This window comes from Anolis carolinensis, chromosome 4, assembly GCF_035594765.1.
Source record: "Anolis carolinensis isolate JA03-04 chromosome 4, rAnoCar3.1.pri, whole genome shotgun sequence".
Lineage (NCBI taxonomy): Eukaryota > Metazoa > Chordata > Lepidosauria > Squamata > Dactyloidae > Anolis > Anolis carolinensis.
Window position 1 is genome coordinate 74,631,443 of NC_085844.1, and position 22,139 is coordinate 74,653,581.

At 41.0% G+C, this 22,139-nt stretch overlaps 2 protein-coding genes across 5 annotated transcripts; one reads left to right on the forward strand and one right to left on the reverse strand.

Annotated features, from left to right (window-relative positions):
- Window positions 1-927: 927 nt before the first annotated feature.
- On the reverse strand, window positions 928-9,387 carry LOC100561560 (acyl-coenzyme A thioesterase 13). The gene is made up of 3 exons (XM_003219745.4): window positions 9,255-9,387; window positions 3,957-4,141; window positions 928-1,856 (listed from the first exon to the last, which is right to left on the reverse strand). The coding sequence occupies exons 1-3, from the start codon at window positions 9,336-9,338 to the stop codon at window positions 1,700-1,702; spliced, it is 426 nt and encodes a 141-aa protein (XP_003219793.1). The 5' UTR covers window positions 9,339-9,387; the 3' UTR covers window positions 928-1,699.
- A 32-nt stretch (window positions 9,388-9,419) lies between these two features.
- Window positions 9,420-21,098, forward strand: tdp2 (tyrosyl-DNA phosphodiesterase 2). Of its 4 annotated transcripts, none has more exons than XM_003219773.4 (7): window positions 9,420-9,683; window positions 13,323-13,402; window positions 14,491-14,664; window positions 15,902-15,993; window positions 16,403-16,521; window positions 17,587-17,757; window positions 20,522-21,098. In XM_003219773.4, exons 1-7 carry the CDS (start codon window positions 9,420-9,422, stop codon window positions 20,801-20,803), a joined length of 1,182 nt encoding a protein of 393 aa, XP_003219821.2. In that variant the 3' UTR covers window positions 20,804-21,098. The 4 variants fall into 4 exon arrangements, 3 of the variants coding, with proteins under 3 accessions (XP_003219821.2, XP_062836721.1, XP_062836720.1); XM_062980650.1 differs by lacking the exon at window positions 9,420-9,683 and adding an exon at window positions 9,704-11,788; XR_010006095.1 differs by lacking the exons at window positions 9,420-9,683; window positions 15,902-15,993; window positions 20,522-21,098 and adding an exon at window positions 9,694-11,788 and having other exon boundaries at window positions 17,587-17,604.
- Window positions 21,099-22,139: the final 1,041 nt, after the last annotated feature.

Below are 22,139 nucleotides of genomic sequence, written 5' to 3' on the forward strand. Positions count from 1 at the left end.
TTTTACTTAACTGTAAACAGTCTATACAAGTAAAACAGTTTCTGTTGCTTTATCATATAAAACACAGCAAGTTAAAGCACTGAATGTCAGGAATACATGTTTTTAAGAGTGTGAGTTAAGGTACTAGAGCCACTAAAAGCCCATCATCATAATTTGTGTGGCTGTCACTAGTTTATTCATTGTGTGCAGAAACATCTTATTTTTAGAGAGAGAAAAAAAGGACTCAGATGGAACAAACAAAAATAAAATCACAGGACCTGAGGAAAAATAGGGACTACAGCCAAGAGTCAGACACTTGAACTGGTGATCAATAACACCAAGAAGTGTTGCATGATGCCTGGGGGGTGGGAAATGCACATGCTAAGAAATCAATGCCAGGAAACAAATATTCAAATTGTATCTGTTCAACAAAAGCCCCTGAAAATCCCCCCAAAATTAAAAAGGCAACAGACAAAAACTATTCAGACAGGCTTTTAGAAGTGAAAAGGAGCTGTAAGTGTTCTGCTCTGTTGTTTTGATTGGATTGTTTATTGTCTTCCTGCCCCCCGCCCCCCCCCCCCCATTCCTCACTTTGGTCCCAGAGTGGCAGTTATTCCTTGGTGGGAGGGGCTCTTACATGAAGACAGTTCATAACTAAAGATACATAAAGAAGAGGAAATCTGAATTTAGGCCACCAACTTACTCTAGATCAGTGGTTCTCAACCTGTGGGTCCCCGGGCGTTTTGGTCTACAACTCCCAGAAATCCCAGCCAGTTTGCCAGCTGTTAGGATTCCTGGGAGTTGAAGGCCAAAACATCTAGGGACCCACAGGTTAAGACCCACTACTGTAGATGAACAATAAAAAAGATTGATATAGTGAACATTGATCTTTTGCATTTTAGTACTGTTGTAAAGTTATTTTGTTCTGCTTTCTCAAAACTCCCAAGCTCTTTTTCCACATATTTAATTTTTATTAATATAACAGTTCACTATAACATTCAAACACCACATGTATTACAGACCATACGGGCACCCAAAACCCCAATCCCACACAAAATAAAACCTCTTCCCCAGACCCATGCACCCTTCACCATGACTTCCGATACTGAAGCACTATGAAGCCTTTATTTTATTTCAATTATTTATACCCCGCCCTTCTCACCCAAGGGGACTCAGGGCGGCTACAAGCCAATTTATCTACCCTTGTCCATAGCCTAATCCTAAATTCCTAATGGCACTCTTCTATGTCACTGACTCTCCGCTCAGATATGTCACAGCTAACTTCCACTTTTCCAGAAAGTCCTCATTACTTTTGTTCCTATTATTGGTTAGTTTGGCCATTAGCATATATTCCCGCATTCTTTCCCTCCAATCTTTTTTAGTTAAACCTTTTTCCCCATTCCGGTCTTTGGCCATGGTTAATCTTGCCATGCCAAAGCTATATTGATCTATTTCTTGGCCCTTTTGATTATTATTTTCTCTATGTAAACCTACAGACACAACCCTGTGCTTTTTAATCTTATTATGTAACATTTTATTTGTCTCCTTAAGTTTCCTTATCCCAAAATGCCTGTATGGTCTCACAGGTCCACCAAATACGGAGGAATGTCTCCTTCTGTTTCCTACACCTCTAGCAAATACCTTGCTGTGATTTATCTATTTTTCCCAGTGTTGCTGGATCAAAACTACAAGCTTTTAATTGGACACTCCCTTTGTCCAATCAGGATCCTAGATATTTGGTATGCCTTCCTTGGGCTATCAATCTTCCAGTTGCTTTGTTTGTTAAATCCACAGTTGTAAAGGCCAGAGTTCTTCCTTGCTTCAGGATCTCAGCAGTGATCAGGATTTTATCTCCAATCTTGGCTGGCGACACATAGCTTGAAGGTGATAAGAAAGAAAGGGGAGATAAGACTTAGATTTACAACCCATTTTTTCCATTGTCCATGGTTTCTCATTTCGTTTTAACCTATCAAACCTGAGGTAGGGAAGGCCGAAACAATTACTGGTCCAAAATAATGCAGCAAAATCCATAGCTGATGCTGCATATAAAGCTGGTATAAAGTTGCATGGTGTAGTTGTGAATAAAGCAAAGATGGGAAACATGTGGCCCTTCACATGTTGGCCTCCAACTCTCACTTAGCTGGATGAGCACACTCAATGCTAAGAGACCACGGAAGTTATAATATACATTGCTCATTCCTGGTATAAAGCGTTGGAAAAACATAAGTTCAAAGTCCCATTTGGACCATAAGGCTCACTGGATGACCCTGCCCCAGTCATACAGAACCTATTTCATGGGATGTTATAAGGCTAGTGCAGGACAAAAGGACCATCTATGTGTACCAGAACTTCTTGGAATTAATTCAAAATAAAACAAGGTTCACACACTCAAAATGCTACTCAGGCTTCCTAACAGGTAAAAGTGGTTGGTATGAAGATTTCTAGTTCCAATCCCTGTAGACTCCAAGACTATATGTAGCAGTCTTAGGAAAATGTAGGTCTCTATCTCAACAGTACAGCATGTGCTTTGCACGTTTAATCTCTGGTGTTACTTTATCAAAGATTTGAAAAGCCATTACCAGTCAATACAAACCCCAAGATGGACCAAAATCTCCTGACTGGGTGTACAGCAGCTCCCTATATCACCACGCAACATCAGCACATATGCCCAGATTGCAGCTTCTTCTTTCTACATATCTATAAACTAAGATGAGTAATACCTGCTTTAGAAATTGTGATGGTAAACAAAACAGAAATGAGAACTGCACTACCTATGAGGGTCCTAAATCTTCAGAAACTGTGGTCTCTCCCATTTTTGTAGCTCTCAAAGAAAGCCCTGACACACTTCACAGATCACACTATTCCATTTTTCCAGATTTTTTTTTCTGTTAAGCAGTATGGCAGAGTTGTCTGTATACTTTCTCCAAATGGGTCCAAACAACCCACAAATGTGAAGATTCCATCTTTTCCCCTCCGTAACCAACAAAACACTTTTGGACTCAGCTGAAAAGGGCAACCTAGAAGATAATCCATAAGTGAACACTGTGGGTTTAGTTTCAGTACATATCCTCCTCGCCCCTCCCATGGATATTAAAATTGGTGGATGCTCAAGTCCCATTACACAGTGCCATAGAAAATGGAGTCCCTTATATAAAATGGCAAAATGAGGGGTTGTTTTTTTTCCAATGGGTGAGGAAGAAGAGCTTTCAAGCCATGGATTGTTGAATACATAGAAGCGACAACTGTGGAAAAAGAGGGTCAACTGCATTTTGGAATGTTTCTTTTGCTTGAGAATCATGAATAAACCTTCCAACCCACTGACAAACGTGGTTTGCATATCTTTTCTGCCAAAAATTACTGACTCAGCAATTTGCCTGACAGAAAGGCAGAAGTAAAATTACTTCCAACGGACCGTCAAGAGACTAGTGTAACCCCTGGGGAAGAAGGCTGGCCTGTACTCCCTACAAGCTGCCCATCCTGGCACAAAGGAAGTCGTTCCATCTGCGTTGAAGCATAAAGTGCCACAACCTAGGGTGCATCTATATAGGTAATGCAGTTTGGCAAACTTTCACCACTGTGTCATACCAGTATGTAACACAATTTTTGTTCCTGGGCTATAAATGTCAATTCCTAATTGGTTCTATCATAAAAACATGGAAAAGTTTTATTAAATTTCAAAAACGTTGTTTTTATTGGACATCCTCTGCAGCATATTTTGCTATATTTTTCAGTGAATATCACAGATTCTCAACCAATTCAACATAGTTTGTGGAGTATAACAACTACTTTCAAAGTAGGAACCGCAAAAATATATAGGAATCTCACCAAAACGACAACTCCCATGACCTCCTAGCATTTAGTCAATGCAGTTAAAAATAGTGTCCAACTGCATTAATTCTATAGTTTAGACACATCCCCTAGATGCTACATATAAATGGGAACAAAAATGGCACAGCTCCCATATCTTTGATACCTACGTAATATTCATGTCCACACTGACTCCAGGTGCTCCTCGTTCACTGTGCAGCAAAGCAGCTGTCGACACAACATCAATGAGTGTTGCCGTCAACCCTCCATGCATGTTTTCTCCCCAGTTTGTGTGCTCTTCTGCTACCTCAATTTCACAGACTACTTTTCCAGAGTCAGCAGAAAGAACTGTCATCTGGGAACAGGGAGGGGAAAAAAGAAAACCAACTCTGTTAAGTTCCAGTAAACTCTTTACATACCATGAAACTGAAATATAATGCTTGCTTGTTTTACACAGTCACATAGGACTTTTTAGGACAACATTCAGAATATTGCCTTGAGGATTCTGGGAGTTATAGTCCCAGAATGTTGGCAAGTAAGTTTTGCCAAATTTTGTATATGACATGAGTGCAAATACAAACAGATAATTCTGCACAAAATAGGATTTTTAAAAGCCTTGTTGGGTGAAGGAGGACTTGGCAAACCCACCTCAAGAGCATTCTTTACACAAGAAAACTCACTAAAAATCATTTAGTTGCCACCAATTCATAGGCAACTTGAAGGCAGTTACACACATAGGTTGGTTAGAGTCAAAGAGAGAAAATGAGAGATACGAGTGTTGAAGCTGAGCGTTGAATATGAGTTACAATTAGCGTCAGCCAGATTTTAGGTGTTTTAAACATGTAAACTTTAACTATATGTAGAAGTTGTGTTTAATAAATACTTTTTTGTATTACACATTAATGTTTCTGAAAACATTACATGAAGGTTATTGCAATGCCTAACCTGAGGCACACAGTGTCTGTGGTGGTAGCAGTGACTCAAGGATGGTCAACTGCAGTGGGAAGAAAAGACAAATAAAGTCTTTCACGGGAGCTGAAAGGACATCTAGATAGTCCCCGTGAAAGAGCCCACAATAGTGGGACACAAGGTGGTCCTCACATTTGGTAGCAGTCATGGGACAGACAGATAATCTTCACAATGTGTTGATAGTGGTAGGAAACCCTCATAGTACCCAATTCCTACTCCTGTTTTAAGCCAAGGGCCCTATCACACTATACAGCACTATTATTCTACTTCAATTGCCATAATTGCACTGTTTGGAATGTTGAGCGATTTAAAGAGTGGCATTTAGTATTCCTAGCCAGGTAACTCTTTCTAAACTGCAGATCACAACATCCCACAGGATGAAGCCTTAGCAGTTCAAGTGGAATGGCAGTGCTAGAGCAATAAAATGCTATACCCCCCCCCCCCCGAGAGACTTCCTAAATGAATATTTGTTGGTTTTTATTAATGCCTAGACCAAGGGTCCTCAAACTAAGGCCCATGGGCTGGATGCAGCCTTCCAAGGTAATTTCCCCGGCCTCTGCCCTAAACTTGAGACTTAGGGTCGACCTAAGTCCAAAACGGCTTGAAGGCACACAACAACAATCCAACCACTTGACTTTCTCATCAGTCAAAAGGAAGTCTATTGAAATACTGGTATGTTTATGTTCGTTAAACATGTTTCTTTATCTTAAATATAAGATATCTGCAGTGTCCATAGGAATATGTTCATGGTTTTTCAAACTAGCCTGGCTGTCTCAATAGTCTGGGGGATCGTGAACCAGCCCTTGTCTTAAAATGTTTAAGGACTCCTACCCTAGACCATAGGCCATTCACATACAAACAAATAAATATAATTTAAAACAATTTAAAAATACTACATAAAACAACCGGCATACGGATCTTGCTTGTTAAAATTTAATAACATTAAAATACAACATAACACATTAAAGCTAAACAATGATATTACAATTTAGATTAGATCAAATGCAATAAGCTAAGTGCATCCCTCATAGAAATCAACTACAATATCAGCAATGAATAAAGCTAAAATGAACACATCCAGATCTGGAGCATTAGCCACAAATGGTGGGTTTTAAAACCTGCAGAGAGCAGTCCTATGTTTCTGTGCAAAACCTATCTTTCAGCTAATCAAAACAATAGGGCCAAATTTGATGAGTAGGGAGAATTAACTAGTATAGTAAGGAAAATTGGAATCATTAGGTAATAACTGCATGTGGGGATGAGAGACAGGGCCTTCTCAATGGTGGCTCCCCAGCTGTGGAATTCCCTCCCTAGTGATATCAGATCAGCCCCCCTACCTCCTAGCCTTTAGAAAGAGAGTAAAAATGTGGCTGTGGGAGCAGGCCTTGGATAAATAGCGCAGTGCAACAATTTTATCTGGAAATAGTGCAATGGATTATAGAATGGCTTTAGACCTTGTCTATGGATGACATGTCTCATATTGGAATGTATTTTAATATTAATTTTATTCATGTCTGTGTTTTATGCCCAAGGCACTGTACAGGTGTCATTTGTAAGCTGCCTTTAGTCCTCCTTGAGGTAGAGAAAGGCGGGATATAAATATTGTAAATAAATAAATAAATGTAATGTTTATTTTACAACTTTCTCTTTTAATACGCAACTGTTTTGGCAAGGAACTCTGCTTTGTGATTTCCCATCTAGAAAGAATCAAGAACCATGGTGAGGAACATTTAAACATGTTGAAAATGGTGCTGCTAAAATGGAAAAAGATTCCTGAGTCAACTACTGTAATATTTGGAGGAGATACAAATCTAAGAGACTAAGAGGCAAACTGGAGTAAAACTCTGTTGCAAGCTGGCCAATTGCAACATTCACACCTGCCTCAGGCAGACAAAAGTTCTTTCTTCCACCATGAACATTCCAGAGATATATAAACCACATTTGCCTAGTTTCCAACAAACCTCACAACCTTTGAGGATGCCTGCCATAGATGTGGGTGAAACATCAGGAGAGAATGCTTCTGGAACATGGCCTGGAAAACTCACAGCTACCCAGTGTTTCTGGCCATAAGAACATATTAAAGTAAATTACATGGAACGAATAAGGAAAGGTTCCTGAATCACTATGTTCCTGTGCAAAACCACATCTGAGTGTTCTTTGCTTAAGAAAACTCTATGAAATCTATGAGGTTGCCATAAGGCAACAGATGTCTTGAAGGCACACATACAAACCCTGTGTTCATTGGGCAATAAATATTTTGGAAACTAACGCAGTTATCATTGTTGTGTTGTCCCTCTAAGGGCCCTTCCAGAAAGGCCCTATCTCCCAGGATCTGATCTCAGGTTTTCTGCTTTAAACAGAAAATGGCCCTTCCTCCAATGACATTGCAGGTTATAGCGAGCGCTGTAAACATGTCCAGGAGCCCTGCCAATGTCCTCCACAAACACCATACTGCCCACAATCCAAGTGAAAGCTTTCAGTTGAGGACAATTTCATCCTAGATTTTCTGTTATTCCTCCACTACAGGCATCCCAGTGTTCCTTTCTTTCTCCATTGGTGTGGAATTTGCATGACCCCATCCACTGCCTCTCCCTTAGCCCTTTCCTGATCTTTTCTATGGCACACAGCAAACAGAGGAATTGATCAGCAACTGAACATACTAGAGAGGTTTTGGGAGAATTCACCATGATTTATAGGAGTTGCAGGTACTGGGATGTATAGTTCACCTGCAATCTAAGAGCACGCTGAGCCCCACCTATGATGGCCTGTAACTCACTTGGCACACAGAACCCCCATGACCAAGAAAAAAATACTGGAGGTCTTTGGAGGGATTGGTAGGAGTTGTAGTTCACCTACATTTAGGGTGCACTATGAACCCAAACAATGATGGATCTGGACCAAATTTGGCATGCATACACGATATGTCCAAATTTGAATTCTGGTGAGTTTTATCGGGAGTTGGTCTGGACATTTTGGAATTGCAGGTACTGGGGTGTATCGTTCACCTGCAATCAATGAGCACTCTGAACTCCACCAAAGATGGAATTGGACCAAACTTAGCACACAGAGCCTCCATGACCCAGCAAAAAATAATGGAGGTCTTTGGTGGGAATTCACCTTGATTTGGGGGAGTTGTATTTCACCTACATCCAGAAAGCACTGTGAAGCCAAACACCAACGGATATGGACCCAACTTGCCACACATACTTGTTTTGCCAAAATTTGATTACTAGGGGGGTTTGGGGGGAACTGACCTTCCTTTCTGGGAGTTGTAATTCACCCACAACCAGGGAATCTGTGACCTCCACTGATGATGGATCTGGACCAGAATTGACACACAGAACCCCCATGACTAACTCAACCTACTGGAGGGGTTTGAGGGGACTGATTCACCATACTGGGAGTTGTAGTTTACCCTAGAGCCAGAGAGCACACTGAACCCATGATGCATCCAGAGCAAACTTGCCCAACATAACACACTTTAAGTACTGATGGAGTTTCTTGGTGTTAACCTGGCATGACTACCTTATGCATTTAGTTCAATTAAAAATTTTTTTCAAATAATCCAGGCAATGGGTATTCAAGCTGGTCTGGGATAAAGAGAAAACCTGGAATCACATCCTGGGATATAGGGCCTGTCTGGAAGGGCCCTCGAAAGCGTAAGCAGCCAATGCTTTTCATGGCTCAATTGGGAAAATGCTCACTTGGGTCCTGACCAAGGTCACCTAAAGAGGGTAATCAAAACAATATCAACCTCTGTCGCGTCTCAACTTCTGAGGGGACAGCTAGATTTCATCTCAGGTTTTACAGTAGTATCTCACTTATCCAAGCTAAACGGGCTGGCAGAAGCTTGGATAAGCGAATATCTTGGATAATAAGGAGGGATTAAGGAAAAGCCTATTAAACATCAAATTAGGTTATGATTTTACAAATTACGCACCAAAGCATCATGTTATACAAAAAATTTGACAGAAAAAGTAGTTCAATACGCAGGAATGTTATGTTGTAATTACTGTATTTACGAATTTAGCACCAAAATATCACGATATATTGAAAACATTGACTACAAAAATGGCTTGAATAATCCAGAAGCTTGGATAAGTGAGACTACTGTAGTTGATAAAGCCCAAGCTCTCAGCTCCATTTCAGTTGGGGAAAGACAAGGATTTCATCTCGTTGAAGGCTCTCATGGCCGGAATCCCTGGGTTGCTGTGAGTTTTCCGGGCTGTGTGGCCATGTTCCAGAAGCCTTCTCTCCTGACGTTTCGCCTGTATCTGTGGCAGGCATCCTCAGAGGTTATGAGACCTCACAACCTCTGGGGATGTCTGCCACTGATGCAGGCGAAACGTCAGGAGAGAATGCTTCAGGAACATGGCCACTACAGCCCGGAAAACTCACAGCATCCCAGATTTCATCTCGGTTTTTTTGTCAGAAAAGGCAAGGATCTCACTTCAGTATTCTCTCAAGCGCTCTCTCTCTTACACACACAATATGGCTACCTTGTTTAGCACTCGATCAAAACCCGACGCCTCCGTGACGGCCTTCATCCCCTCGCGAAGGGACTGGAGCGTGGAGCGGTTCATGGTAGTGAAGAGGTCCAGGAGAAAAGCGTAACTGCGGTTCCCGGAGAAACAAGCGGCCCGCGCGGACCCCCCGCATCCGTCATGGGGCGTGGCTTCTGGGAGGGTAGGGACCCATTGCGCATGCGGGGGGTCCGCGCGGGCCCGCTTGCTTCTCCAGGCAAGATGGAGGCAGACAGCACGGCGCAAGGGCGGGAGCCGGAACTGCTGCGACCCTCTGAGGAAGAGGAGCGGCGGGAAAAGCTTGAGGAGACCCGGAAGCGCCTTTGCCTGGACTTTGCCAACGTCAGCGGCACGGACGTAGCTGTTGCCCAGTGCTACTTGGCAGAGAATGACTGGGACATGCAAGTAAATGAAAGACTGTGGACCCATGCTAATTGTTTTGACCATTTCTACCGTCATTTATATACTCCCCTCTATAGGACCTCCAGTGCGACTCTGTGGCAGATGTTGACCACAGACAGAGCCTTGCTAGAGGATCTAGAGATTCCAGGCAGGAAACAGTCAGGGCCAGCAAACACCCCCAACAAAGGATCCCCCAGGCAGGAAGCAGCCAGGCTTTGAAGCTGCAAGGCTATTCAGTGCTAATCAGGGTGGCCAACTGCAACATTCACTCTTGCCTCAGGCAAACAAGAGTTCTTTCTCCCATCCTGGACATTCCACAGATACAGTAGAGTCTTACTTATCCAAGCTAAACAGGCCGGCAGAACCTTGGATAAGCAAATATCTTGGATAATAAGGAGGGATTAAGGAAAAGGCTATTAAACATCAAATTAGGTTATGATTTTACAAATTAAGCACCAAAACATCATGTTATATAACAAATTTGACAGGAAAGTAGTTCAATACGCAGTAATGTTATTTTGTAATTACTGTATTTACGAATTTAGCACCAAAATATCACGATGTATTGAAAACATTGACTACAAAAATGCCTTGGATATTCCAGAACCTGGATAAGCGAGTCTTGGATAAGTGAGACTCTACTGTATATAAACCCCACTTGCCTAGTTTCCAACTGACCTTACAACCTCTGAGAATGCCTGCCATAGATGTGGGCAAAACATCAGGATAGAATGCTTCTGGAACATGGCCATACAGCCTGGAAAACTCACAGCAATCCATTGATCTTTTTCTTAGCAGCACAGTTGGTGTTTCTTCGCCATATTTGGAAGACTTTCCTTTTCATATCTTTGATCTAATTCTCATCTAAGTGTCTTGATGTTGGGTTGCTCTGAGTTTTCCAGGCTGTATGGCCATATTCCAGAAGCATTCTCTCCTGACGTTTTGCCCATATCTATGGCAGGCATCCTTAGAGGTTGTGAGTCTTGATGTTTCTTCATTTGGTGTCCAATTGTTTGTTTACAAGCAAGGCAGACTCTAGCAATACATGGAGCGAGAGTTGCCAGATGTCCAAGCTGAGTTCAGAAAAGGCAAAAGAACGAGAGACCAAATTGCCAATATCTGCTGGATAATGGAGGAAGCCAGGGAGTTTCAGGAAAACATCTACTTCTGCTTTATTGACTATTCTAAAGCCTTCGAATGTGTGGATCATAATAAACTATGGCATGTTCTTGGTGGTATGGGGATACCAAGTCACCTTGTCTGTCTCCTGAGAAATCTGTATAAAGACCAAGTAGCCACAGTAAGAACAGATCACGGAACAGACTGGTTCAAGATTGGGAAAGGAGTGCGGCAGGGCTGCATACTTTCACCCTCCCTATTCAACTTGTATGCAGAACACATCATGCGATGTGCGGCTTGAGGAATCCAAGGCCGGAGTTAAAATTGCTGGAAGAAACATTAACAACCTTAGGTATGCAGATGATACCACTCTGATGGCCGAAAGCGAGGAGGAGCTGAGGAGCCTTATCACCAAGTTGAAAGAAGAAAGTGCAAAAGCTGGGTTGCAGTTAAACATCAAGAAAACCAAGATCATGGCAACTACACCTATTGATAACCGGCAAATAGAAGGAGAAAGCATGGAGGCAGTGGCAGACTTTATATTTCTAGGTGCGAAAATCAAAGCAGATGCAGACTGCAGCCAGGAAATCAGAAGATATTTACTTCTTGGGAGGAGAGCAATGGCCAACCTTGATAAAATAATGAAAAGCAGAGACATCACACTGGCAACGAAGGTCAGCATAGACAAAGCAATTGTATTCCCCATAGTAACTTATGGGTGCGAGAGCTGGACCATAAGGAAGGCTGAACGAAGGAAGATAGATGCTTTTGAACTTTGGTACTGGAGGAAAATCCTGAGAGTGCCTTGGACCACAAGAAGATCCAACCAGTCCATCCTCCAGGAAATAATGCCCGACTGCTCACTGGAGGGAAGGATATTGGAGGCAAAGCTTAAGTATTTTGGCCACATCATGAGGAGACAGGAAAGCTTGGAAAAGATCACGATGCTGGGGAAAATGGAAGGAAAAAGGAAGAGAAGTCGACCAAGGGTGAGATGGGTGGACGGTATCCTTGAAGTGATTGGCTTGACCTTGAAGGATCTGGGGGCGGCAATGGCTGACAGGGAGCTCTGGCGTGGACTGGTCCATGAGGTCACAAAGAGTCGGAGACGACTATGCGATTGAGCAGCAATAATAGAGGTCTTCAGTTTATTCTAATGTTCCTCAACATTTACAGGGTGTTCCATGAGTAGATGATCCTTAAGAGTTGTTTGGAGATCTTGCCACCATGGATCAGTTGTAGTATGCCTCATCTTGCCTTCTTGATAATAATAAGCTTTTAAAAATTAACCAAGACTTTTTTTTTCATCAGCAGTGTATTAGTTTGTCCATTTCAGCTATTTCATACATTTTCACCCACTAGTGAAATATTTCTATTGTATATTTATTGTGATTGGAAGCCATCTTGGCTATCACTCAGGAAGAAAGGCAGCACATATTTATTTATTTATAGCATTTATATTCTGCCCTTCTCACCCCGAAGGGGACTCAGGGCGGATCACATTACACATATAGGCAAACATTCAATGCCTTTTAATCATAGAATCATAGAATCATAGAATAGTAGAGTTGGAAGAGACCACATGGGCCATCTAGTCCAACCCCCTGCTAAGAAGCAGGAAATCGCATTCAAAGCACCCCCGACAGATGGCCATCCAGCCTCTGCTTAAAACCCTCCAAGGAAGGAGCCTCCACCACAGCCCCGGGGAGAGAGTTCCACTGTCGAACAGCTCTCACAGTGAGGAAGTTCTTCCTGATGTTCAGGTGGAATCTCCTTTCCTGTCGTTTGAAGCCATTGTTCCGTGTCCTAGTCTGCAGGGCAGCAGAAAACAAGCTTGCTCCCTCTTCCTTATGACTTCCCTTCACATATTTGTACATGGCTATCATGTCTCCTCTCAGCCTTCTCTTCTGCAGGCTAAACATGCCCAGCTCTTTAAGCCGCTCCTCATAGGGCTTGTTCTCCAGACCCTTAATCATTTTAGTCGCCCTCCTCTGGACGCTTTCCAGCTTGTCAACATCTCCCTTCAACTGTGGTGCCCAAAATTGGACACAGTATTCCAGGTGTGGTCTGACCAAGGCAGAATAGAGGGGGAGCATAACTTCCCTGGATCTAGACGCTATTCCCCTATTGATGCAGGCCAGAATCCCATTGGCTTTTTTAGCAGCCGCATCACATTGTTGGCTCATGTTTAACTTGTTGTCCACGAGGACTCCAAGGTCTTTTTCGCACACACTGCTGTCAAGCCAGGGTTAACATAGAACAAAGACAAACAAACATAGGCTCCGAGCGGGCCTCAAACTCATGACCTCCTGGTCAGAGTGATTCATTGCAGTGAATCATTGCAGCTGCTGTCCAGCCTCTCCACAGCCCGAGATAAATAAAATAATGTGGCTGGCTTCCTCCCCCCCCCCCCCCCCGTGCTTTTTGTTTTTCATTTTGAGTAAAGTATTCCTGTTCATGATGTTTTTAAGCAACTTGAAGTCAGTCATGATCCACCTATTTGTCTGGTGTTTTGTTTTCTAGAGAGCTCTGAATTCTTATTTTGAGCCACCACTTGATGAACCGGCCATGGACACGATGCCTCCTCCTGTAACAGAGACCTTGTAAGTTACTAGTATAAAAAGTCTTGGTCTTTACATCTGAAGAACAGTGTGGAAAACAGTAATAATAATAATAATAATAATAAATTTATTCTTATATCCCGCCCCATCTCCCCGAGGGGACTCGGGGCGGCTCACAACAATAATAAAAACAGTGACAAATTACACATTGTAAAATCAAACATGAAAAGCAGTCATACAATCAATACATACATCACATGTTAAAAACAAGGAGATAAAACAATAACAATAATACAGCCCACTCAAAATTATTGGTATCTTGGTTTTTGGATTTGTTCCTGGAGTTATTTGGGGTACTGTTTCAGAAAATTCCACTGCGTAGACCACATCAGCACTAGTTTCTTCGATATGGTTATCATGGTTTTTTTTATGGTCGAGCACATGGTGACTGGTAGATTTTATATGTTCCATATCTCAAAAACTATAGCGGATAAAGGAAAACTGGTGTCAGTAGGTCAAATATACCCAGAAACAGGTCTGTCATTTGAGGCACCAAAATGTGTGATGGCCACACAATAATAATAATAATGTTCTTTCTTTAAAACATACCATACGCAGCTTGATCCTATAGCAGAGTGACATGTCTTATTGCTCAAATAGAAAGAATAGGTTGAATATCCCTTATCCGAAATGGTTGGGACTAGAATTGTTTCGAAATTAGGATTTTTTTCCAGTTTTGGGAATACAGTACCTGTATTTGCTATGCTGTGACTGAAATAGGTGGTGATGCTGTTGCCGCCATCCATACTTGACATATCTAAAATAAGAGCTTAGGAAATTTAATGTGAGAAATGACAATCTGCCAGAACTTCCCAACTAGCATGACCTTTGCCAACTAGTGGTTTTTGGAATCATGTCCCCCCCTCCTTCCTGCAAAAAGGGATCTTTCCAGGTTTTGCGTAGACTTGGTTTTGACTTTAATATGTAGTTTTCACCCCGTCAGAATCAAATTGAATGAAGACAAAACAAACTTTACAGTTGTGCACCTTCTTAAATATTTTGTTGCTAGGATATGAGTAAATAGTAAAAAAAATCTTTGAGGCAGTCTAACATTTGTCTGTTCTACCTAGTGTTGATCTTACTGGTGAATCATCTGATAATAGCGTACCTGCTGCTGTAGAAAAAATTGGTCTCAACCCACAAGATGATGAGAGTACATTGTCTTTAATTACCTGGAATATAGATGGCCTGGATTTGAAAAATCTTCCAGAAAGGGCACGAGGAGTCTGCTCTTATATTGCTTTGTAAGTACTCACAGCATTCATCCTATGATGCTTCTTTGAAATAACTGTGGCTTTTTTCCAAACAAAACCACAGGTGAAAAATAAAATAGAAGGACAGGTCCCAACATTTATCAAATATTTTTAGGTGTCTAGAAGTGTTTCTAAATTGCACTTTTATTTTACAACTGTCATATATTTTAGACCTTAATAACTATTATTCAGACCTTAATAACTATTATTAAAAATAACATTTTTGACTAATTGTTCTGTAATGGGGAGAAAAATACTTTTGGAGGTCCCAGTGTAGTTTAAATATACACCAGAATTTGGTCGCAGAACTTTTGGATCAGCTTTCTAATAGTTTTACACTAATGTGGCTTTTGGAAACCAAAAGCCAAGAGGTTTTTTGGTTCTGCAAAAATCATACGTCTGTCTCTTAGATCACGGATACAGGTGCTTTATTTCACATGAGAGTAGAAGTAAAATCAGTCAGATGCTGTGAGTTTTCCAGGCTGTATGGACATGTTCTAGAAGCATTTTTTTCTGACGTTTTGCCCACATCTGTGGCAGGCATCCTCCGAGGTTGTGAGGTCTACAACCTCTGAGGATGCCTGCCATAGATGTGGGTGAAACGTCAGGAGATAATGCTTCTGGAATATAGCCATACAGCCCGGAAACTTCACAGCAACCCAGTGATTCCAGGCATGAAAGCTTTTGACAACACATTTAAATCAGTTACATTAGAGAATGATCTGCTAGTGGAGATCAGGAGATGGAGTAAAGAACTTGAAGTGCAGGCATATTCTCTTTGTAGAAGTGTGGCCTACTTGTTTTCCTTCATTTCACCTGTGCCTGGATAGGGATGGCAAGCTGCCTGGGCAAAACACCAAAATAAAAGCCTTCTAGTGATCAGACCAGGATGGAAATAGTGTTGCCATCTGGGTGGCTCCAGGACCTTTATCAGTTATTATGTTCAGGACTTTGTACTCCTTGCATTTGTAGCTTGGCCACCATGGCGCAGTTCAGATATGGTGTGAGTCATGAAGTATTGTACACTGATTAACATACATGTGTGTGATCACACTGGTTGTTTTTAAAAAGAGCAAAAGACATCCACAATGAAACAGCAAATTTATGGTCATTCGGTAGCCTAGCACAGCTCTGCTAATCGGAATCAATTGTATTTTTCTTTTTTGCATTATAGTATTATGGTATGTTGCCTTTTGCCTTCTATTATAATTTCCACCTTTTCATTTAGATACAGCCCAGATGTTGTTTTTTTACAGGAGGTTATTCCTCCACTTTTTGACTACCTACAGAAGAGAGCAGTCAGTTACACAATTATTCCAGGTAAAATGGTGTTTTATAATAATTGCAATATACTCAATCATATTGTTGTCATTGTGTTCAGTGTGGGGACAGAGTCTGGAGGCTGTTAGGAATTGAAGTCCAAAAACACCCGGAGGGTCAAAGTTTATCCATGCCTGGGTTAGCTGCAGAGATTGAAAGTTATTTTTTGGTATGGTGCATTCTATAATCTTTTAGCTAGCTGGGGCCAGGATCTTAGTCTACCAAGTTCTGACCACAATTTAGTGGTTAGGATATTACACTAAACTACAGTTAATACACTTGGAAACAAAAGCATATGGGGTGGTGCATTCTGCATAAAATTGAGTTCACTTTTCTATTACACAATTTTAAATAAAGTGTCATTAATATTGGCCTCTTTTTCTCTGTATGTGTTTTTCTCTCTCTTCAGGTAATACGGACGCATATTTTACTGCCATAATGTTAAAAAAGTCAAGAGTAAAAATAATAAAACATGAAATAATACGTTTTCCTACAACATCTATGATGAGAAATTTACTAGCAGTGCATGTGAGTCAACTGTACGTTTAGTTTATGGACAAGATTATTTGGTCTAACATTACAAGTCCTCTGAAGTGGGTTACATTGATCAATTGTCAAGGGAAACCTTTTTTTAGAAAATTCCCTCTTTAGATGTATAAATCAATTTTACTTCTGTTTTTTAATTGGGTAGCTATTTAACTTTTTGTTTAATATAAACACAACATAGCTATTTGGGAAGATGCTGTGGAGAAATTGAGAAAACTGTTTTTAAAATGCAAACAAAATTCAATAGTAAAAGAAAAGACTGTTTTTAAATCTTGTTGTCATTTAACTAGAAGAAAAATTGCATTTTAAAAATGCACCTTTATCTCATAGCCACTAGTATTTTCTGTCTCTGAAGCACCACCATTTTGATTGTACAGGAGAAGCCAAAATTAACCTGATCTTCTGTCCCCAGAATGTTTCCAGCCTAAGGTAGAAAAATAAGAAATTTAAGATAGCAATGGAGGTAAAGTACATGTATCATATATGTCAGAGCTTTCAAACACTTCATGTTGGTGACACACTTTTTACACTTCCATCATTTTACATCACAGTAATTCAGTTCTAGCAAACTGGAGATTATCCCAAGCCCTTATAAGAAATATGGAGACATACTTAAATTCTAATAATGAAACATATGGGGACACAACATTTTTCACAAAAACCCTTTCCCTTCATATTTTAAAAAAATATTTGATTTATTGCTTATTTCACATCATCTCAGAGGTTTCTCGTCCCATTCATGCAAGACACCTTTAAACTACAGCTGGCACACTAATGTGTCACAACACACAGTTTGGAAAGCTCTGATATAGATGTTCTTGGTTTATAGCTCCATTATCCCTCACCATTGGTTGTGCTAGTTTTGTTTGAGTAATTCTATAACCCAGTAATATCTGAAAGGCCACCCCATTCCTAGTCTTAGAAAATACCTGTCTTTCGGCTAATCAAAACTATAGGGCCAAATTTGATGAGTAGGGAGAATTAACTAGTATTGTAAGAAAAACTGGCATCATGTAATGTTTATTTTACAACTTTCTCTTTTAACAGGCAACTGTTTTTGGCAACGAGCTCTGCTTTATGACTTCCCATCTAGAAAGTACTAAGGACCATGGTGAGGAACGTTTAAACCAGTTGAAAATGGTGCTGGCAAAAATGAAAGAGGTTCCTGAGTCCACTACTGTAATCTTTGGAGGAGATACAAATCTGAGAGACAAAGAGGTGAACTGAAGTAAAACTGCTTGGGGGTTTCTTTTGTAGCTATTTTGTAAAAGTTATTGTTGGCTTTACAGGTATTCTGCAGTTAATAAGGAAGTTGTGCTCCAGGGTCTTACTTCTTCAGATACTGAAATTACATGGAAGGAATAAGGAGAGGCCCTAAATTACTGAAAAAAGTGGCAGTTCAGGTTTTTATCAAAACTAATGCAATAGACAAGTCTTGCATAAGTAAAAACAAAGAAAAATACAGGCCAATGGATTTTTTTTGTCTAATGCATCCAAAAATGACTACTTCTTTCCCCACCAACCATTGATGATTTCTATTTTGATGGTCACTTATAGATTTAATGGGGTTTTTTTTTAAATCTTCTGGAGGCAGCTGGTGAGGCAAGGAGTTCATCTGCTCTTGCCTTTTTTTCTGTTCTGATATTTGCACTTTCTCAAATTGTGCAGGCAGCTTTTTCTTACTTTTCCTGTTTTAAGCAGGCACACACATCTATGTGCGATCAGCTAGTGCAGAATCCAGCTCTTTCCCAGATCAAGCTTTATTGTATTGTTTACTGTAACACAACACTGAAATATTGTTTCTCCAGCTTTCCTTCACTATTCTCCCTATGTCGACTCTGTTAAAAAACTTAGTAGACAGAGGACAAGGAGGACTGGTTGGGCAGAAAATAAAAGAATTTTATCAGTTTTACCGTCAGAGTTTGTTAAATGAGGTATGCTTGCATTTGCATCTGCTATGAGTAACAAAAGGAGCCCCGGTGGTGAAGTGTGTTAAAGCGCTGAGCTGCTGAACTTGCAGACTGAAAGGTCGCAGGTTCAAATACCAGGAGCGGAGTGAGCGCCCGCTATTAGCTCCAGCTTCTGCCAACCTAGCAGTTCGAAAACATACAGATGTGAGTAGATCAATAGGTACCGCTCCCGCGGGAAGATAACGGCGCTCCATGCAGTCATGCCGACCACATGACCTTGGAGGTGTCTATGGACAACGCCGGCTCTTCGGCTTAGAAATGGAAACGAGCACCAACCCCCAGAGTCAGACATGACTGGACTTAACGTCAGGGGAAACCTTTACCTTTACCTTATGAATAACAAGTTTTTTTGGTTTTTTTTTTTTGTTAGGAGCTACTTGAGAAACTGCAAGTTGCTTCTGCTGAGAGGGAATTGGCCATCTGCAAGGACGTTCCCCCAGGGGATGCCCGGATGTTTAATGTTTTACTATACTGTGGGAGGTTTCTCTCATGTCCCCGCATGGGGAGCTAGAGCTAACAGACAGGAGCTCCCCCCGCTCCCCGGATTTGAACCAGTGACTTTTCGAGCAGCAGTCTTGCTGGCACAAGGGTTTAACCCATTGCACCACTGGGGGCTCCTGAGTAACAAGTGATCTCGGGGGGGGGGGAATCAAATGCCTTTTAAGAAAAGTTTATTTAAAGTTCCTTCTCATCAAATGGTAAAATGAGGCAGGCTAAACAAATGTTACTTGTCCCCAAATTGAAAGACTGTTGCTAAGGAGGAGTGACTTCATACGCCTACTTTTCAATCTGTTGGGTTGCTGGTGATTTTATGACAAAATTAATTCAACATTAATTGGGCTTGAACATTTTAAATATCTTCAAGTATAACAGTGAAAATACTGTATTTAGTCCATTCTACTGCTCACCCCTTTTTTACTAAATTACCTTTCCAAAATTCGGGTACACATTAGATTCATGTAATATGGTACTTATTTGGGTTTCAGGGTTTTGAAAATTGAGGTGTGCATTAGATTCAATGGCACATTAGACTCGAGTCAATACAGGTAATGATTTATTGTTGTGTGCCTTCAAGTCAGTTCCAACTTGTGTGATTTTCTGGGGCTGGGGGAGTGCGACTTATCCAGGGTCACCCAGTGGCTTTTAATGGCTGAACAGGAAATAGAATCCTGGTCTCCAGAGTAGTAGTCCAACTCTGAAACCCCTACCATGCTGCTATCTTTAAACAGTGATAGGAAATGTTAGTTTGTGAGATTTAATCCCCAACATAAATTATACTTAAGAAGCAAGGTCACTTGGGCTTGCTTATTTCCTGATCTTATTTTTCAGAATGTTAATTCAAATTAACCCAGAATCCCCCAGTTATGGAATGATCTGAGCTCTGGCACAATATAAAGCGGGATCTCAGACCTCCAGGCAGAGGAAGGATATTTAGGATATTCTCAGAAGGAAAGTACCACAACCTTTGAAAGTTAAAATTTTTCATCTTAGGACACTTGTACAATCAAGATGTTTCTTAAAGTTCCTGACTCTCTGAAAACCATATAAAAAGATATAAACTGATTGTGACAAACCTTTGTTGTTTTTAAATTGTTTTTACTACAGATTGAGCATTGCTTAGCTGGAATTCCAAAATCCGAAATTGCCCATCTGGTTGCCTAAGATAGTGACACCTTTGCTTTCTGATGATCTAGTGTAAACAAAAGTTTGTTTCATGCACAAAATTATTTAAAATATTGTATAAAATTACCTTCAGACTATGTGCATAAGGTATATATAAAAAAGAAATGCATTTGTATTTAGACTTTAGTCTTATTTCCAAGAAATCTCATTATTGCATATATATGCAGGTAGAAGTATTTGAAAACCTGCCAAAAATTCTGAAATCCAAAGCATTTTAGTCCCAAGCATTTCAGATAAAGAACACTCAAGCTGTAGTACACATAGTATAGTACTCTTTATGTTTTTCTCTAACTTTTTCCCATTTATATTTCCATTTTTTCCTCCACCAGGTTGCTAAAATAGGTGGATTACCAAATAATATTCTGGATATCTGGGAGTTCTTGGGGAAGCCAGAACATTGCAAGTACACGTGGGACACAAGTCAAAACACTAATTTGGAGGCCCGTTACAACTGCAAAATGCGATTTGATCGCCTCTTCCTTCGAGCAGCGTCTGCTGGCGGACAAATTATTCCTCAGAGTTTGGATTTAATTGGGCTTGAAAAACTAGACTGTGGCAGATTTCCTAGCGATCACTGGGGCCTGTTTTGCAATTTTGATGTGGTACTCTGAACAAAAATTGTTTTAAGGACACTTTTACAATTTTTTTTCTGCAGAATTTTAAACCATGATTTCTCCAGATTCACATTCGTAAGACTTGATACACTCCTTTTGTTGCTGCTGCTAATAAATGGGGGGAAATACCCTCTTAGGTGATTTTATTTTCTTTCAGCTTCCAGCTCTAGGAGTAAGTTAATTCTTGAGCAAAACAAACCCAGTTTTCCTATTGGAACAGAATATTTTCAGTATGTCTTGAATACTGATGTACATACATAATCTTGTGTTCAATAAAGATGGACTGCAAGGATTCTTCGTTTTGCAACATTTTTCAGTATCTGGGAGGGGGAAACTGCACTCCACCTCTTTGCTATTGCCTGGCAGTTGTAAGACTAAAGATAGATTACTGAAATATCCTAGACTTCCCTATCTGTGATCAAGGAGATATTGCTTCATGATAAGGATTGGGGGCAGAGATTTCAAGACTCATTCCAGCAATAGAGGAACCAATTTCTAAAGCACTAAGCCTTGGAGTCTGCTGTTCATAGAATCATAGAATAGTAGAGTTGGAAGAGACCTCATGGGCCATCCAGTCCAACCCCCTGCTAAGAAGCAGGAAATCGCATTCAAAGCACCCCCGACAGATGGCCATCCAGCCTCTGCTTAAAAGCCTCCAAAGAAGGAGCCTCCACCACGGCCCCGGGGAGAGAGTTCCACTGTCGAACAGCTCTCACAGTGAGGAAGTTCTTCCTGATGTTCAGGTGGAATCTCCTTTCCTGTAGTTTGAAGCCATTGTTCCGTGTCCTAGTCTGCAGGGCAGCAGAAAACAAGCTTGCTCCCTCCTCCCTATGACTCCTCCCTATGACTTCCCTTCACGTATTTGTACATGGCTATCATGTCTCCTCTCAGCCTTCTCTTCTGCAGGCTAAACATGCCCAGCTCTTTAAGCCGCTCCCCATAGGGCTTGTTCTCCAGACCCTTAATCATTTTAGTCGCCCTCCTCTGGACGCTTTCCAGCTTGTCAACATCTCCCTTCAACTGTGGTGCCCAAAATTGGACACAGTATTCCAGGTGTGGTCTGACCAAGGCAGAATAGAAGGGGAGCATAACTTCCCTGGATCTAGACGCTATTCCCCTATTGATGCAGGCCAGAATCCCGTTGGCTTTTTTAGCAGCCGCATCACATTGTTGGCTCATGTTTAACTTGTCCACAAGGACTCCAAGGTCTTTTTCGCACACACTGCTGTCAAGCCAGGCGTCCCCTATTCTGTATCTTTGATTTCCATTTTTTCTGCCGAAGTGAAGTATCTTGCATTTGTCCCTGTTGAACTTCATTTTGTTAGTTTTGGCC

What these genes read in the sequence shown, in the direction of transcription:
- LOC100561560 (XM_003219745.4), bottom strand. Translation starts at nt 9,338, where the DNA reads ATGAACCGCTCCACGCTCCAGTCCCTTCGCGAGGGGATGAAGGCCGTC. An exon ending in TTGATCGAGTGCTAAACAAG is followed by an intron (nt 4,142 to 9,254) that starts GTAGCCATATTG and finishes CCCTGTTCCCAG; the next exon opens with ATGACAGTTCTTTCTGCTGA. An exon ending in AGTGTGGACATGAATATTAC is followed by an intron (nt 1,857 to 3,956) that starts GTAGGTATCAAA and finishes ATCACCTTCAAG; the next exon opens with CTATGTGTCGCCAGCCAAGA.
- tdp2 (XM_062980650.1), top strand. Translation starts at nt 11,069, where the DNA reads ATGCAGAACACATCATGCGATGTGCGGCTTGAGGAATCCAAGGCCGGA. An exon ending in GTCTGCTCTTATATTGCTTT is followed by an intron (nt 14,665 to 15,901) that starts GTAAGTACTCAC and finishes CTTTTCATTTAG; the next exon opens with ATACAGCCCAGATGTTGTTT. An exon ending in GAAATTTACTAGCAGTGCAT is followed by an intron (nt 16,522 to 17,586) that starts GTGAGTCAACTG and finishes CTCTTTTAACAG; the next exon opens with GCAACTGTTTTTGGCAACGA.